This window comes from Ctenopharyngodon idella, chromosome 8, assembly GCF_019924925.1.
Source record: "Ctenopharyngodon idella isolate HZGC_01 chromosome 8, HZGC01, whole genome shotgun sequence".
NCBI lineage: Eukaryota > Metazoa > Chordata > Actinopteri > Cypriniformes > Xenocyprididae > Ctenopharyngodon > Ctenopharyngodon idella.
The window spans coordinates 2,914,235-2,932,432 of NC_067227.1; the positions used below are offsets into that span (position 1 = coordinate 2,914,235).

The 18,198-nt window shown below is 36.7% G+C and overlaps 1 protein-coding gene across 2 annotated transcripts in view; it reads left to right on the forward strand.

Moving 5' to 3' along the window:
* bin3 (bridging integrator 3) overlaps positions 1–18,198 on the forward strand; it is a 73,604-nt gene that overhangs the window by 4,452 nt on the left and 50,954 nt on the right. The window contains exons 2-3 of one of the 2 annotated variants that reach the window (XM_051902265.1): positions 11,765–11,813; positions 14,610–14,650. In XM_051902265.1, the coding sequence (XP_051758225.1) occupies positions 11,765–11,813; positions 14,610–14,650 (90 nt within the window). The remainder of the gene's footprint in view (positions 1–11,764; positions 11,814–14,609; positions 14,651–18,198) is intronic. The other variant, XM_051902267.1, reaches the window with a different exon arrangement.

The window sequence follows — 18,198 nt, forward strand, 5'->3', positions numbered from 1 at the left end:
TGCTGTCAACACCCGGGTTATGACGTCGTATTCGATCATACGGCACTCGCAGTGAAGCAAGTTTACAAAAGTGACAGTTTTGTCCATGCTTTTTGATCATCGCTGTTGTAACGTTTTGGGAAGCTAGAATGCGCATTCATCGACTAAAACATACATTATCCGAACTCTGTCTGTCTGTTTTACATGTTGCTATTTCCAACAAACCATAGTAGCCAATAGATTCATCGTCATTCTAGATGAACCGCGGTGCAAGTGCATGCCGAACCGTAAGTGGAGAACGGTAAGGTTCGATATATTCTTTTTTTCTTTTTTTCTTTTTTACCAAGAACTGTTGCATCCCTAATTCAGATGTTTGATTTCAATCAATCAATCAATCAATCAATCAATCCTTTTGTACACTCAAAAAAACAATGTGTTGGCTCAACAACAAAAATTAACGCAACAGCTTGCATCAATTATTATTTTTTTTTAATTATGACAACTTTGAGTGAAATTACATTCAGAACTTAATTTGTAGCATAAACACGCATTTTTAAGTTGATTACTCAAAGAAATTAAGGCCACATCCACACGAAGCCAGAGCTTTCCCAATCCGATCTTTTTTCCTTGTTCTAAAAAAAAAATCTGTAAACACGGTGTCATCTCAAGAAATATCTGCGTACACATGAAACCACTTAAACGGACTCAAAATAATGTAGTATACGTGCCAGATCGGTATGTGGCACTGCAATTCTGCCACAGATATACACTAAAAATGGAGAAGAAGACTTGGAGCATGCACATAAACCTTGCACGCTGTATACAAACCCAACACAACAATCCATAATCATTTGTTGCTCACTGTAGTAGCAAAGGAGCAGAAGATTTTTGCTTTAGTAAAGCTAATAGGCTCAGTAGCTTCTGCGGCACGAACACAAGCATGTAGTCTACTGTTGTTGTTGTTGCTGTTACGTGACGTAGTGATGTCTGACTAGAGTCGAGACGTGGGGTGATGACATCACTGCTTCACAAAATATACGGATTGGCTGTACATACGAAAGCGCAAGGGTGCCGTTTTCAGATTTATCCACTCTGGGACCCGGTTTCAAAAAAATAGCAGTTTCAGGCTCCCAAAACACCGGATCCATTTGGACGAAACGCCAATACAATACAAAATTTACGTATACAGCTGAACACGTCTCTGTGTGTACGGACTCCAAGTCTGTCCAGCTACAGTATTTGAGTTGTAGCCCTTTAACCAATTAATCTTACCCATTTCAGTTCGAATCCACAGCTATCATAGCACATGCTTAACTTGCTTAACATATTTTCTCATGCATCTTTAATGAACAAGTATGATATTACTTGTCACTTTACCTTCATGTATCTACTCTTCAGCACAATGGTAACCACAAAAACTTTTACAGAAAAAAAAAACTTTTTACAAAAAAGCATTACAGAAACTCTTTTCTTTCACTAAAAAACAAACAAACAAAAATAAATTAATAAAATAATACTTAATTTCAACATTTATTCTCCTTATCCAGTCCTATGGAAAGCATGCTGGGAACTAGAAATCCACTTGCTAATTTCTGAAGTTATCAGGACAATTTCATTAAGTTACTACAACTTATTTAAAAAAAAAAAAAAAAAAAAAAACAATTAACGCAGAAATTTGTGTTTAAATTACACGCAATATTAAGTTGATACAATGATCAACATTATTATGTCAACAGGACTCAACAAAATAATGTTTGCAGCTTTAAATTGTTTAAAACAATAAATTACATTTTTTTTTTTTTTTTTTTTTTACTTGCAACCATGGAGTTTAAAATATTTTAAATATTATAAAAATATAATTAATGAATGAGAATGTTTTTAATAATTTTAAATTGTTTTTCTATAACTTTATTTACTTTTTTCCCGTCAAATAATTTTGAGGGGCCCTGTCTTTGACACCCCTGAGATACGAGATGGTTGAATGGCAAATTGGAGAGAGTGAAAATGAGAAACTATGCAAGTGATTCTTCTGCAATATATATTTATTAAATGTGAGCTTATGGTGAATAAACGCAAATGTAAAACCTCAGAATGTGGGAAAGGTCATTCAGCAAACTGGAACAGATTTTCACACTTGTATTTCTGTTCTCTTGGTGCTTTTTGTCCGGACCGAAAATCAAAATGATACATTTAGTCTGGTTTGCTTAGCATTCACACTGTAATTTTTAAGACTGAACCTAAAGATACAAAAATAAATAAATAAATAAACAAATAAAAAAACCCCGGCATTTATGACATATGTTTTGTGACGGAACTTTCCAAACATCCAAAACAATGCTGTGTGCTGGGCTAAATGCACTCGCTGTATGTGCGTACATATGATTATACTTATGAAGAGTCAAAACGGTGCCAGGAATTCCTCCTTCCTACACACAAATGAACTGCTGTAAGGAGACTATAATGAGATATAAATATAAATGCTTGAGCATTCTGTGCTTTTTAGCATCTTGTGACATCACATCCTGTTTTTGGTTTGTTTAGATGCCTTTGGTCCTTGTTGCATCAAACTGCACCAGAGTTCATTTGGAAGCAGACCGAGACCCACCTTTTCAGGGATCTCGGTCCTTTTTTTTTTTTTTTTTTTTTTTTTTTTAGGTTCGGTGTTAAAAATGACAGTGTGAATGCTAAGCGAACCAGGACTAAATGTATCGTTTTCTTTTTCTTTTGTTCAGACAAAAAGAACCAAGAGAACCTATCTACAAGTGTGAACAGTCCATTGAAGTTAGCTTGAAATGGGTCTTACACTATAACCAGACATGATGCCACGTTCACTCTTCCATGTTAATCTTGAGTTTTCTGATCATCCACAACTGTGATGCACAAACACATTTTTGTTTTGTTGGGCTGGGAAATCCCACCCACAGTGAAATCTCGATGGCCTCATAATTCTGCTTCACGTAGCTGTATCTTAAGCATCAAATATGTTCTATTTGGCTGTCATTTCTTTCACCTCATAGCTGTATTTCAGTGTCAGTGGGATAGTAAAACCATGTTAGAGAGTATTTCTTAACTGTAACATGCATTAAGTTGCACCAAGCTGTGCAGCACAAGTTTTACTTCCAATTTTCAAAACTGAATCCAAAAATACTCCATCATGTGACCGTTATCTCTTCAGACACCACCTGATGTCCATAGTTTCTACATCGAGTTTGGATAGACAACACTGTAATTAACAGATTAAAATGGAAGGTTAATTACCACTCATTACCGTCTTGTTTTGATGTCCAAAAGACGCCATTGGTTGACATAATAAACTCAGTATTTAGCAGCAGCAGCAGCATCCCTGTAATGATATCATGCACAAATTTGCAAACCAAAATGACATGATGCCACACAGGATACTGTTGTGAACAGTATGTCCATAAATAATATTTCATATTCTGTCTCACTATACCGCAGACAGGAAGTTCCTATAATAAACCTCTGGTATTTTCCCATAATCTTTTAAATATCTCTGATGTCAGGTTGTCTTAATAGAAAGTTAATGATAAAAGCATATATTGAAAGACATATTTGTCATCTTTTTCTTTTTCTTTTTACATTAAATGTATTATTGATTGCTTTTATGAGTTTTGACAAGTCTGGGCATTTTACTGTCCAGAAATGCACCTAAATCCACTAACTTTATTGGCTTCAGCAGTGATAATGAGCATAAAGTGTGTTAATACTGCATAAAAAAAATGATTTGTTTTTTTTTTCCTTCATTTTATGTGACCTCTTCAAGAGCATGGGATCGGATCGTACGGCCTAACCGCTTACTTAAATAAGGCTGTATGTAAAAATGGCCTTGTATGCGAAGAACCTTCGCTGCAGATTCCCACAGTACAAAATCATCCCACTGAATTTCTTCCTTCCTGTCAGAACCTTGACATCCTGTCAAACCTTGACATTCTGACTTATGGCAGCCTAGTTAAACTATCCCACAGCTCTGGTGTTAATGTGGTAATCTTTATTAGTAGAGTCTGAAGGAATAGTTCATCATCACCAAATAAAAAAATCTGTCATCATTTATTCACCCTGTTTTCCAGCTCATAAGACTGACTTCCATGGAACACAAAAGAAGTTATCTTAGATACACTTCTCTTTTTCCATATGATGAAAGTAAACAATGACAGATGCTGTCAAGCTCCAAAAAAAAGTTAAAAAATGCACCATTAAAAACCCCATAAAACTGGCCCACATGACTCATGTGCTACACTCCCCGGCCAAAACAAAAAAGTTGCTGTTTGGATTTTAATAGGCAAATACTTAACAGTCTATGGATTGATCATTATTACAGTGATTATTATGTTTCTAGCATGTTATATGTTTGACAACGGTTCTTTTAACCCTAAAAGATGGAGTGTGTAGCTTTTCATTTCTTAAACAACCATGTATTAAGATGTATCAAGGCCATATTCCAGGATGACAATGTCAAGATTCATCAAGCTCAAACTGTGAAAGAATGGTTCAGAGAGCATGAAGAATCATTTTCACACATGAATTGGCACTGACCTTAACCTCAGTGTAAGTCTTTGGGATGTGCTGGAGGAGACTTTACAGAGTGCTCACCTCTTGCATTGTCAATACAAAATCTTGACCAAAAATTGATGCACCTCTCGATGGAAAAACTGTAGTGATGTTATTTCCATCGAGATCTTGTATTGACAATACAAGAGGTGAGCACTCTGTAAAGTCTCCTCCAGCACATCCCAAAGACTTTCAATGAAATGAAGGTCTGGACTCAGAGGTGTCAATTCATGTGTGAAAATGATTCTTCATGCTCTCTGAACCATCCTTTCACAATTTTAACCCTGGTGAATCTTGACATTGTCATCCTGGAATATGGCCATGATGTGTCTTCCTACATGGTTGTTTAAGAAATGAAAAGCTACACACTCCATCTTTAAGGGTTAAAGAACCGTTGCCAAACATATAACATGCTAGAAACATAATAATCACTGTAATAGTGATCCATTCATAGATTCTTAAGGATTTGCTTATTAAAATCCAAACAGCGACTTTTTTCCTTGGCCAGGCAGTGTATATTCTAGATGTTTTAAAGTCATAGAATGGTTTTCTGTGTAAAACAGGTCCAAAAGTCGTTATTAACTAAAAAATGTTGATGCAATAACTAGTGATACTCGATGATACCTGAGTTGTGACGTTGGAAAGGAGTGTTGATGTGAACCATAGAAACTTGGCAAACAGGACTTTAAAGTTAATGAAGGAATTTTGCAAAGTGATTTTAATTTTCCATGCTGTGTTTCAATAACATTGCATCACTATGTACAAATGAGATTTTAGACGCAAATATAAAGTTAATCATTTTGGTTGCTATGGTTGCAGGTTGTTTACGCATTTAATTCCTTGCCAAGAGAAACTGTTTTTGTTAATATTCTGAATTAGATTTTTTTATATTTTGTTTTTGTAATTTTTTTTTTAATTAGGGTTTTTTTTTTTAATGTATATTTAGTATTTGTTAATTTCTTATTCATTTTAGTTCATTAGTTGTATTTATTTTAGTACTTAAACTTATACTGTTATTATTATTTTTTAATGGTTTTACTTTTACTTCTTGATAACCCTGGTTTGCACGCAGAGTTTATTCACAAATGTGTGTGTGTGTGTGTGTGTGTGTGTGTGTGTGTGTGTGTGTGTGTGTGTGTGTGTGTGTGTGTGTGTGTATGCACGGTTACAAAATAAGACCCAAGGAGCATCCATGGTGAACGAAAATCCCTCTTCATTCAGTGATGAATGGATTTCCTCTGTCAAATCATTTAGGACATCTAGTTGAGCAATACTTACTGATGCGTAACTTGCTTACGAAGATGAACTCACCTTTCTGACGACATGAAAGGAGAGACAACAGGTCTTGATGTTGCAACTCACTACGTCATCACACAGATGAAACAATTGACTTCAGTCTGGCTTCTTACTTTCTCTTTTTTTTTTGCTTGCCGAGCTCTGAGTGATGGCTGTTTATGTAATTTTGGCAGTAGTAAACTGTTTTTGGGGTGAGTCAGCGGTAGGACTTCAGGAAGTTCCGTGGGTGATGACTTGTAGTTTTCCATGATGATTTAGGCATAACAACAGCATGACAAAAGGTGAACTTTGTGTTCCTTGGAACAGGGATGTATCTTATCTTGAAAATGTGATTTAAAAAATATTTACTTTTTTAATGAATAATATATGTATATATATTTATACACGCACACACACTTTTTTTTTTTTTTTTTTTAAGGTTATATCTACCATCAGAGGGAACATGCATGCACACGCACACACAAACACACACACATTTATGTGTGTATGTGTGTATATATATATATATTACACAGTATCTCACAGAAGTGAGTACACCCCTCACATTTTTGTAAATATTTTATTATATCTTATCTATTTTATTATATCTTTTCATGTGACAACACTGAAGAAATGACACTTTGCTACAATGTAAAGTAGTGAGTGTACAGAAGGAAGCCTCTTCTAAAGATGATGCACAAGAAAGCCCGCAAACAGTTTGCTGAAGACAAGCAGACTAAGGACATGGATTATTGGAACCATGTCCGGTGGTCTGATGAGACAAAAATAAACTTATTTGGTTCAGATGGTGTCAAGTGTGTGTGGCGGCAACCAGGTGAAGAGTACAAAGACAAGTGTGTCTTGCCTACAGTCAAGCATGGTGGTGGGAGTGTCATGGTCTGGGGCTGCATGAGTGCTGCCAGGCACTGGGGTGCTACAGTTCATTGAGGGAACCATGAGTGCCAGCAGAGCATGATCCCCTCCCTTCGGAGACTGGGCCGCAGGGCAGTATTCCAACATGATGACGACCCCAAACACACCTCCAAGATGACCACTGCCTTGCTAAAGAAGCTGAGGGTAAAGGTGATGGACTGGCCAAGCATGTCTCCAGACCTAAACCCTATTGAGCATCTGTGGGGCATCCTCAAACTGAAGGTGGAGGAGCGCAAGGTCTCTAACATCCACCAGCTCCGTGATGTCGTCATGGAGGAGTGGAAGAGGACTCCAGTGGCAACCTGTGAAGCTCTGGTGAACTCCATGCCCAAGAGGGTTAAGGCAGTGCTGGTAATAATGGTGGCCACACAAAATATTGACACTTTGGGCCCAATTTGGACATTTTCACTTAGCGGTGTACTCTCTTTTGTGTCCAGCGGTTTAGACATTAATGGCTGTGTGTTGAGTTATTTTGAAGGGACAGCAAATTTACACTGTTATACAAGCTGTACACTCACTACTTTACATTGTAGCAAAGTGTCATTTCTTCAGTGTTGTCACATGAAAAGATAATAAAATATTTACAAAAATGTGAGGGGTGTACTCACTTCTGTGAGATACTGTATATATAAAAACAAACATAAACATATCTATTAGGGATGTAACCATACCCTCATGTCACGATTCAGTACATATCACGATACTAAACTCACAATGTGATATTATTGCGATACTCCAAGACATAGTAAAAGGATAACAAAAAAAGCACTGTTGATTTAAATGCTAAATTTGGTATTACATTGGGGGTGGAAATGAATAGGCTTGGACTTGGTGCTGGTAACCCAATGCACAGGACAATGGTGACACCAGAATAAAAATATTCATGATTCTGAAGCTGAAAATACAGAAAAATATGAATATGCTTGGACTCTGTCACTGACTAGATATATTTAAAATAATGTAGGCCACTTTTTACTTATAACACAAGACATTATCAGGACCCACAAATATTCCCCCATTGCATTATTATAGATTATATTCAACATTATATATTGTAGTTCAATGTAGAACTGGCACTAAAACTCTGTAAACTTGAATTTTTTCTTACACAGTAATTTTCATTTAGGGAGAACTATACACAATACATATTGTCACTATCCATGATACATATTGTTGCATTTTTGTATTGCGATATATTGTTATACTTCTAATATCTATGCATTGATCGTCTATTCTTCTTCTGTGCTTTTTTTTTCCTGTTGTGGCATTTGGCAAACAGTGTTGCATTACCGCGCACGCCCCCTTCTGGATTGGCGTGTGGATCGCCTATGACTGACCGTATTCGGCATCTGACTGTGGTCGTTTCTACCGTGATGGTTCGGGACGAATACATGTACCCTTACACCCCTAATATTTATATGTGACCCTGGACCACAAAACCAGTCATAAGGGTCAATTTTTTGAAATTGAGATTTATACATCATCTGAAAGCTGAATAAATAAACTTTCCATTGATGTATGGTTTGTTAGGATAGAACAATGGCCAAGATACAACTATTTGAATATCTGGAATTTGAGGGTGCAAAAAAAATCTAAATATTGAGAAAATCGCCTTTAAATTTGTCAGAATGAAGTCTTTAGCAATGCATATCCACTCACAAAAATATGTTTTTGATATATTTACGGTAGGAAATTTACAAAATATCTTCATGGAACATGATCTTTACCTAATATCCTAATGATTTTTGGCATAAAAGAAAAATTAATAATTTTGGCCCATACAATGTATTGTTGGCTATTGCTACAGATATACCTACCTGTGCGACTTATGATTGGTTTTGTAGTCCAGGGTCACATAATATAGTGTAATGTAATGTATACTATAATATAATATAATATAATATAATATAATATAATATATACACTCAGCTGTGCCAATGTCATTTCTGTTCTCCACACCAAGTTCTCATACACACACACACACACACACACACACTCCCTCACACCCCTCTCATTAGCTCACACACCTTAGCTTTGACGCAGCCAGCATCGCCGCGTTCCTGTCATCCCCAGCTGTCCATCAATCTTCTGGAGCCATACTTCCGTCACATCAATAATAGTTTGTGTAGATGTGTGTGTGAGAGAGGTGCCTGCTCTGGCAGCAGTGGAAAACGTGTTTTTTTTCTCTCTCCAGGTCTACCCCAGCTTGTCTCAGGTGTAATTACTAAACAACGCATGTCACAGAGAAGAAGGGAAGCGAACGGTTAATTGCTGCTTTTTACTTAAGGAAATTTGTGAGAACGGCGGATGGGAATGTGATGCCATTGTGCCACGTCTTTAGTACGTTAACAAGTTTGACAGGTTCAATGGAGTGACAATTTAAACCCACACAACGCACAGTATATGTGATCATATCGGCATTGATCTTTTTTAATGATCGCCATTATAAGATTTAGGCCTGAGTGATATATTGAATACTCCTAGTATATTCATGATTATTTTGCTGACCATGTAAAATTAAGCAATGTTGTGATTATCTGAATGCCTTTTATTTTGCAATTAAGTTTTTTAAAGTTCATAATTGATTCAAAACTTTGACACTGTTCATTTCTGTCATCACTCAAAATTGATCTCAAAAATCCCTTAACTTTTCTCGTGTGTAAAAAAAAAAAAAAAAAAAAAAGAAAAAAAAAAGGTTGTACTGTTCCCAAACTTTTGAATGGTTTTGATTATACAATACGCACATATCTTAAACATATCATTGTAACTGTTGTTACTAGCAAAGCATTGTGCTGTTCAGATGTGGTGAAAGAGTTTAGATGTGTAGTGTTAAAGATGAATTGAACATCAGGTCGGCAGTGGCTGGTCATGATAAAAGCTGAAGCTGTTGAATCTTCACATCTGTTTGCTGCATTAACATTGATCTAGGGCGATTCTTATTTCAGCAGAAACCTTATCCTCATGTCTGTGTGAAGTAGCATCCAAATGCAAGTAAAGAGATTCATACTCTGTCCACATTAGTCATAGTCAATTATATAGGTCAGGATGATCTTTTACCCAGTTATCATTAGACTGCCATTGACTGTAAAGTCCTAAATGCCAGTTGTCTCTAGTAAAGATTAGACCGGAAATAACACTGGAAGAAGATAAGGATTGGGTCATGTTGCAGACTGGACTGGATTGTCTAAGAAGTGAACATTATGACACGTTTCATTAATCTGACACATTTCCTATTTGAAACAATTTTAGCTTCAGGCCTTTGATTTGAAATGAAAGAATTTGGTTGGAACTTTTGAAGTGACCTGATTTTGTGAGATTGTTTGTTTGCCATTTAACTTTAGAAAGCTGTTAAGAAGCGTTGCTTGATTCAGCATGTTTCTGACAACTTGCTCTGTTTAAGCTTGACAGTTAACAGCAGCATAAAACAGTGGGAAAAAATAAGAGAATATTGGCATAAGTATCAAATTAAACAAGTTGATCTTTTCAAAGTTCTTTTGAATGAGATTTTATCTGGAGACAAAACCAACCGTTGTGACTTAACTGAAGGACGACCTGTAGGCGTATCAGTTTTTTTTTTTTTTTTTTTTTTTTTTTTTGCATTTGTTGAATTAGAGGAAAACCAGACCAAAGTTAACATACCTTCACACCCAGAGGGCTGGAGTGTCAAGGTTAGGATCTCTTCAGGTCTGTTAAAGAGTGAAAATTGATTCTCAGACTTCCTGAAAAGCGTTTCTTTGTTAGGACTGAAGTCATAGGCTGATCTGACTTTATTGAACCGAACCCTTACTCTGCTAATAAATTTTGAAAAGCCCAACACTTAAGGTGCGGTCATGCAAAATTTAATGGGCAAAAATAGGTTAATTGAATTTAAATTGATGAGAGAGTATTAGACATCCCAAAATAATAAAGACGATATTTCTTGCTATTGCTTTGTCCTCGCTAGTGGCACAGAAAAGCAAATATGCAGCACAACCGGTGTAGTCTGACTTGTGAATGAGCGATTCTTATGAGCTGACGCTTTTAAATGAGTCAAGACACGAATCAGTCTCGATCTCTCAAGTAGTTAGTTTGAATCAGTCTAATGACTGACAGACTGAGTTGGTTGTGGTTCTCGACTTCATTGAACTGCAAATCTTTAGCTTTCATCAGCCCGAAATGAAAACACAACTGTTGTCATGTTTTGTGTTATTCTTAAAACTTATGAAACTTAAATTGCATTAAATTAAATTTAAAGTTTAAAGAAATGCAGAATAGTTGGTCGTTATAAATAGTAGAGTCACACTGGAACTGGAGTGATTTCTGAGTATGAACTCTTTTACGATTCATGGAGAACTGTGAACTCATTATTAGGGTTCATGCCTGAAGGTGACCTGTGGCTGGTAGTCATTTGCTGTCATGTGTGTTGCATATGTATGTGTTTGCCACTGATTCCACCATGGCACACTTATGTTGTGTGTGTGTGTGTGTGTGTGTGAGAGAGAGACTGCATCCTGTGAACACCTGAGGCTCTGAGTGAATGCCTGTCTTCAGTAGCAGACATCAGGAAAGTGCATGTGTGCGTAAGATGTGCACAAACAGTGACCCCCCCCCCCCCCCCCCCAGCAGACCACAGGAAGACTTGTGGCAGCGGCGACAGCCACTTCTAATTACACACATCCGCCTTTGATGGCTTCTGAGATGGATTTATGTGGCCCATATGAGAAGATTTGATTTGCCTCTGGGGTTTTCAGAGTGAACCTCAAAATTATCTTATGAAATACTATGACCTTTAAATCAAACAATTGACCAAGATGGGGGTTTTGTTTATAGTCATCAAAATCAGTCTACTTTGAAAACGTAAAAAGGGACTGAGTAGAACTAAGATGGAATTTAATATTATAAATACTAATTAAAATTAAATAAAATTCATATGAGAAAATAAATGAAATATATTCTGTATATGCTAAGGTGAGTTTATAATCTACCTAATTATGCCTAATTACCTAATTATGCATTTCTGTTTTCCTAGGATTCCATTCAAAATCGGACAACCAAGGAAACAGATTGTTTCAAAAACGGTAAGAAATCCTGTTCTTTTTCCCATTTTTAACTGTTTTTGTTTGTTTTTGTTTTTTTGTTTTGTTTTTTTGTGATTTCTGTGCCACAAAATGGAATTGCAAAAATGACTGTTTTCAAACAGAACTCTTAAACATTAATATTAATATTTATTTTGCACAATATTTACCACTATAATTTGCAATTAATTTGTTTTAAATTTTAAAACAGAACGGAATCGTGTCACAGGTTACACTTTATTTCGATGGTCCACTTTAGACATTCTACTAACTATATAAGCAACTATACATGTCAACCGACACCATGTCCTAACCAGACGCAACGCCGCGACACGCGATAAAAGGTATCTTCTCCATGTTAATCTGAGTTTTTGTCCTAACTAGCCATGACACCCGATGATTGTATTTTAGAAACGGTTTCTATTTTTCTGCGTCATCACAGGTTCTGTTTATGTGCTTTATTTAATGTTAAAACATCTAATGTGAGTTTGAATATCATTTTGTGCGTCTTTTAAAGTCGTACTGATAGCAACATAGACAATTTACCTCTTCAAAGTAAATAAAATGAAAACTGTCAGCTCATTGTGAACAGACAAGTGTATTCTATGACACAGATTGTTTCAGTAACTCAGCATGTATTTTCAATAATGTTAAAGTCCCCCTGTGGTGAAAATCAAGTTTTTAATGTTGTTGTTTAATGGTGTTTTTAATATGCTTTAAGACAAACCATGTTCAAATTCATAAGTCAAAAATTGGTTTGAAATCGCTGTTGTTGTTTTTTTTTTGTTTTTTTTTTATTTTTAGAAGGCAGACTGAGATGACGAACAGGAACATGGTTTGTGTAACATTAGCAACACATTATTAGCTGTTTGATAACATAGTCAGGCAAAAGGCTAATCATATTAAATAGTTATGTGTCCGATGTTGTAAAAAGCGATACCATTGTGCAGCGTTTACCTCAGTAAGTTGACCGAGTGGATGTCTGAGCTCATGCGAGTGAGTGGAGGCCGGGCTAATTAGCATATTCATAGATCCACGTATATTAAATGAAGCAAGGGTTATGATGAAGCATTCAGGCTATTCTAAAGCATGAAGACATGTTATTAAATGTGTCACTTTGGTGATCAAAGATGAGTTTTAAGGTATAAAATTATTGACTAAAGGGGGACTTTAAAATGGTGTAATATTTGATTATGTACTTATCCATTCGTTGCGAGTGCCGGGAGCTTGCCGAGAGAGCCCGCCCACACACTCTTCTGATTGGCTGTGATTTTTGATTGGCTTTATCGCGTCTCATAGTCACGTCGTGTCTGGTGTGGACAGATAAACTGCTTGTTGGTGGAATCTTATCGCGTCTGGTTAGGACACGGTGTAACTCTCATTAGAGTATTAGTAGTAGACTATTGGGTAATGGTTAGTATAGAATAAGTTGACATGTTACTTATAGTCAGTAAAATGTATATTGGGGACCTTTTTTTAAAAAAAAAAAATGGCACGGTCATTTATAACTTGAATGTGTGAGGTTTCGGTGTCAGGTGCTTGCAGTTATTTTTTAGCTGTTCAAAAGAGCTTGTTATGCTGCTTGATGTTGTAAACTGGTATTTCTTATCATATTATTTTAATGTATTGTTTTAATTATAATCACAGATTTGTAGCGCAAATAGTTGTACCTTTTACTGCACTGTGTATTTTTGTATTTATTTAGGCTACTTATAGCAGCAAATTAATCAGAAGTCTCGCACATTCACAGAAAATAGCTTACTTCCGCATTGCGAAATAAGGTGAATAGAATGCAACAGTGCCTAGCTTTGGTTCTGGATTTACTTTTCCTTTTTTTTTTTTTTTTTCTGGAACCCGAGTGTTGCACTTTAAAGTGTTTGCTATAGACTAGAATATCATGAAGACTTAAGGGTGTGATCTTTTGACTTGGGCCGGTATACAAAACACCCTGCAACACTGTAGCATCACGACGACGTGTTTTCTCAGGCACGTGCCACTCACGTTGTCTTCCACAAATGTAAATGTGTAGTTTTCTAGTCCATTTGACTCCAGTGCTGTGGTTAGAGTAGATCAACTGTGAGTTCATAAGCGCTCCTCTGTTGTGGACACCGTACACAGTGGGCGTCCTGATCTCTTCCTCATTTTTGCAAGGACAATCAATCTTTTTTTCTTATTTTCCCCTCATCACCTCATTCCCTAACTCGCCTCCTTTCCTGTTACACCACACTTCCATGGTCACCCATGAGTGGGCAGGCCACAGGCCGGACACGCGGCTCTAAACGGGGTACCAACTGCCTGCCTTCCCAAATATTGTTTATTTACAGACTTTGCCCACCGAACCACAGGACAGGAACCCCTACTGCTGCAATTATGGCATCATTAACCCCCTACACACAGCGGTAGGGTGGCATGGACACAAACTAATGTGGCAACAGAAGGGCACTGCAATAATTACAGGACCTCCTGCAACTGCTGATTTCCAAATGAAAGATTTAGCTTGTTCTGTTTTCTTAATCTTTTTTTTTTTTTTATTTGAACTCGTTGGCGTTCTTCAGATATCTCGCCTAATAGCTAAAAGGTCCCGAACTGATATCCAACTGACTTTTTTCTTCTTGCGTACATCTATTGGCTTTACGTTCTTGTCTTACTTTTAGGTTCTGCAGCCCTATAGATCCTGTTTTTGTGATTACACACCCAAGAGAGCAAAACTAGAGCAGTTTGCCCACACACTTCTTTAAAGAGATCTTTCTATCCATTCTTCTCGTTCCACTCTCATATCTCTCTACATGTTCTCCACAGGTTGAAAGGGACTTTGAGCGGGAATATGAGAAGCTCCAAAAGTAAGTTGACATGTCCGATGTCGTTGTTTTTATTTTTATTCGATGTGTTCTGTTTCCCACAGAGTTTTGAATGTTTCTGAGTATCATTAGCTAGCTTGAAATTGCCCAGCAAAAGACTGCACTTAAAAGACGACAGCTAGCACTCAAATATATGTTTTCCCAACAAGAACAGACCAAAGTAGTACATCGATTTTAAAAATAGATCGACATTGGATCTAAAACCTTTTGATTTGATCAAAACCATGGCGCCAGTCTAGGTTTTCCAAAGGATTGCTACATTGGTGACGAGACCCTGATGCATCATTTGTTTCTCCCCAATCATGACAGAAGATAAGTGACTCTTGTACATGACACAATGAAAGCATAGTTTTCAGCACTGACTAAAATGCCTCCAACCTTAATCCATATGTATTTTCATGCATAGACCTGTATCTACAGCGTATTTCCTGGCCAGTACTCTTCAGGACTGTATAGACCATGTAATCCATGAGTTCTGATTAATGTGTAGAGGTAAATCACACAAAACCTCTCGAGAACATATCTAGGTCATATTTCATCCCAAAATTAACAAAGAAAAATACTTTTTTTTCTAAAAATGAGGAAAAATTATAAAATTCTAAAATATGTATACATTTGCAGATATGATCATTTAATTGAAACACAACATAAAAACACTGCATTACAATTTTTTTTCATTCTTTTTTTTTTTTTAATTAATTAATATCCACAAATAAAAAAATAAAACAAAATACAATAAAACATTGAAAGTAAAATGTCTGAAACATTATAGTAATCTGAATTTGAGTGTTTAATTCCAATGAAAACAATGTCTATGTATAATTAATTTTATATATTTGGGGGTAATGAGATCTGGACATGTTTTTTGTAATATTCTCCCCCAGTACGGAGCAATTTAGTAGTTTTAAGGAGCAAACATTTTTTCACAGCTTTGTTTTGCATGCTTATCATATCCTTTTTCTTGTTGAATCAGGTTGGAGGTCATCTGTAGAGATGTATGTGCTTTCTAGCGCCTCACCTAACCCTGTCGCCTTAGTTTCGTTTGTGTAGGTGGAGTCTCAGTCAGTACAAAGAGTTAAAAATCATATATCACTTATACACAAGCACTGGTGGTGTGGGCACGGACATGTAGGGGCCTGAACTCTTGTCTGAGAGGGCCGCTCCTTTGGTTTGATTGCTATCAGAATACCTCACATTACGCAACAACACACACCCAGAGAACGTGATGCCCGTTGTCTTCATGAAACTCTTTTGTGGTCTTCTTTTTGGGGGGGGTGCACTTCCCAGAGCACTACACTGAACATTATTCGTTCATCAGGTTTAGCTTTAAAAATTTAATATTCTTCTGTCATCATGTACTTACCCTCATGTCTTTCCAAACCTGTATCACCTTGTTTATTCTGGAGAACACAAAAGGAGCAATTTTGTAGATTTTGCTGGTTGTTATTTTCCATGCAGTTACAATAAATGAAGACCAAAGACTTCAGGCTTCCAAAAATGGGAGAAGGATGAGGGTTTGTCTGCATTCCGCAGTACTACAAACCAAGTTATGCCTCCCAACTACAAGTTACGCGCCTCCAACTACAAGTTACGCGCCTCCAACTACAAGTTACACACCTCCAACTACTAGTTGCGCGCCTCCAACTACTAGTTGCGCGCCTCAAACTACTAGTTACGCACTTCCAACTACTAGTTGCACGCCTCAAACTACTAGTTACGCACCTCCAACTACTAGTTACGCCTCCTGTGGAGAAACAAGCATCGATGTCATTGACTGAAACAATCTTTTCAAGTCCTTTTATTTTGTTTTATGTATGAAATGTTTGTAAAGCTAACTTGTATTGCTTTCAAATCTCATAATAACAGCTATTAGTAAAACATAAAATAAATTATACAATCAAATACAGACTGATGATAATTATAGCTAAAAACCTACCCCCAATCCTAAAACTTACCCTAACCCCACCCCTTTAATAAAATTAAAAATGACTTTAGAGTTTCATAATTAAAATAATTTAAAAAGTGAGGAGAAACAAACAGGATGACTTGCAGCGTCTGGTGATCTATGTAATATGATTTGCATGCCGTATCACTAGGTGGTGATAGTGCAAGGAAAAAAGCAAGGAAAAGCAAGGAAAGTGAAGTAGTAGCCCCTGGCCATCACACCGTGCACACATCAGGGGCGGAAGTTGACGGGGCTTGGGGAAAAAAATGGCACCAAAATGAATAACAATGCCTCCAAAATTCAAAATATGGGTCAAAATGTCCCTGTTTGAGTTCTTGTTTTTAATATTTAGGCAATACTACATGAACAAGAGTACCGTTTTCCAATTCGCCTACTTATACTACGTCCTAAAAGTATGTACTCTTTTTGTGAACAAAAAGTACATACTTTTGAGTGTGTAGAAGAAGAGTAGACAAGCTTTGGGACATACTATCACGTCATACAATTACGTCTTTGCTCTCTGTCGCATCCTGTCACACATCCTGTCAGCGTAAACTGGCCTGTCAGTCATCTTAAATCCTCCACATTTCATTTTATTTCCTACCGTGTCGGAAAAAAATGCAGATCTGCAATCATGGGTCTTTCATGTGGAGAACTCTCCTCATATTAATGCATAATGATGAATTTAAAAGTTAATGGCCAAACGGATCTTTATAAAAGTCCACATTGTTATTGCAGATGAAATATAACACGGATAACATTAAATAAATATTTTTTTTATCAGGTTAAACTGATTATTAGTCACTTAAACCTCTCACCGTCACTTTTTTACTCGTGTTTGTAGTTCTGAAATGAATCCTCATCCAAAGCGCAAGGGGTTGTGGGCAGTATTAGCCTTTATAGTGTGCATGGATCCACACTTCGAAAATCTACCGGAAATAGTAGACCATCCAGGGACTTTTTGCATGATATTTTCAATATACTATGCTTTGGGACACTTATTTTAATCTCACATACTATTTAGGATGGATAGTATGGACATTAGGACGCAGGGTATGATTTGAGTTTCATTAAAAATATGTTCATTTGTCTTTCAAAGATGAATGAAAGTCTTATGGGTTTGGAACGACATAAGGGCTGAGTAAACAATGACAGTTTTAATTTTTAGGTTAACTATTTTTAGGTTAAAAATCTCCTGGTTTGAGCCTAATAATATCCTTACTATAGTAAAATGACTGTATTGCATGGCCTTGAGTTGCTCACCTTCTTTATTAACATGTCGCCACACATTTTGGCATGAAAATTCACACTTTGTGCCAGTAGGACTTGCATGTAGTCGTTGCATTATCCTTTCTCCTCCTTCTACCCCCCGTATTCATTCGTCAGAATGTGGGGGTTTGGTGCTAATGTGTTGGCTTGTAACCTGCGCTAACTCTAAATGCCATTCACATGTTAGAAGGAGGCGTGCTGGTAGCGTGTTCGCATGACAGCCGTCTGGAGCAGCTGGGCCAATGCTACTCTATTAGCACCTACTGTAATGGCCCCTTTATCTCGTCTTGTTAAGAGTCTTTCTTTCCATTTCTTG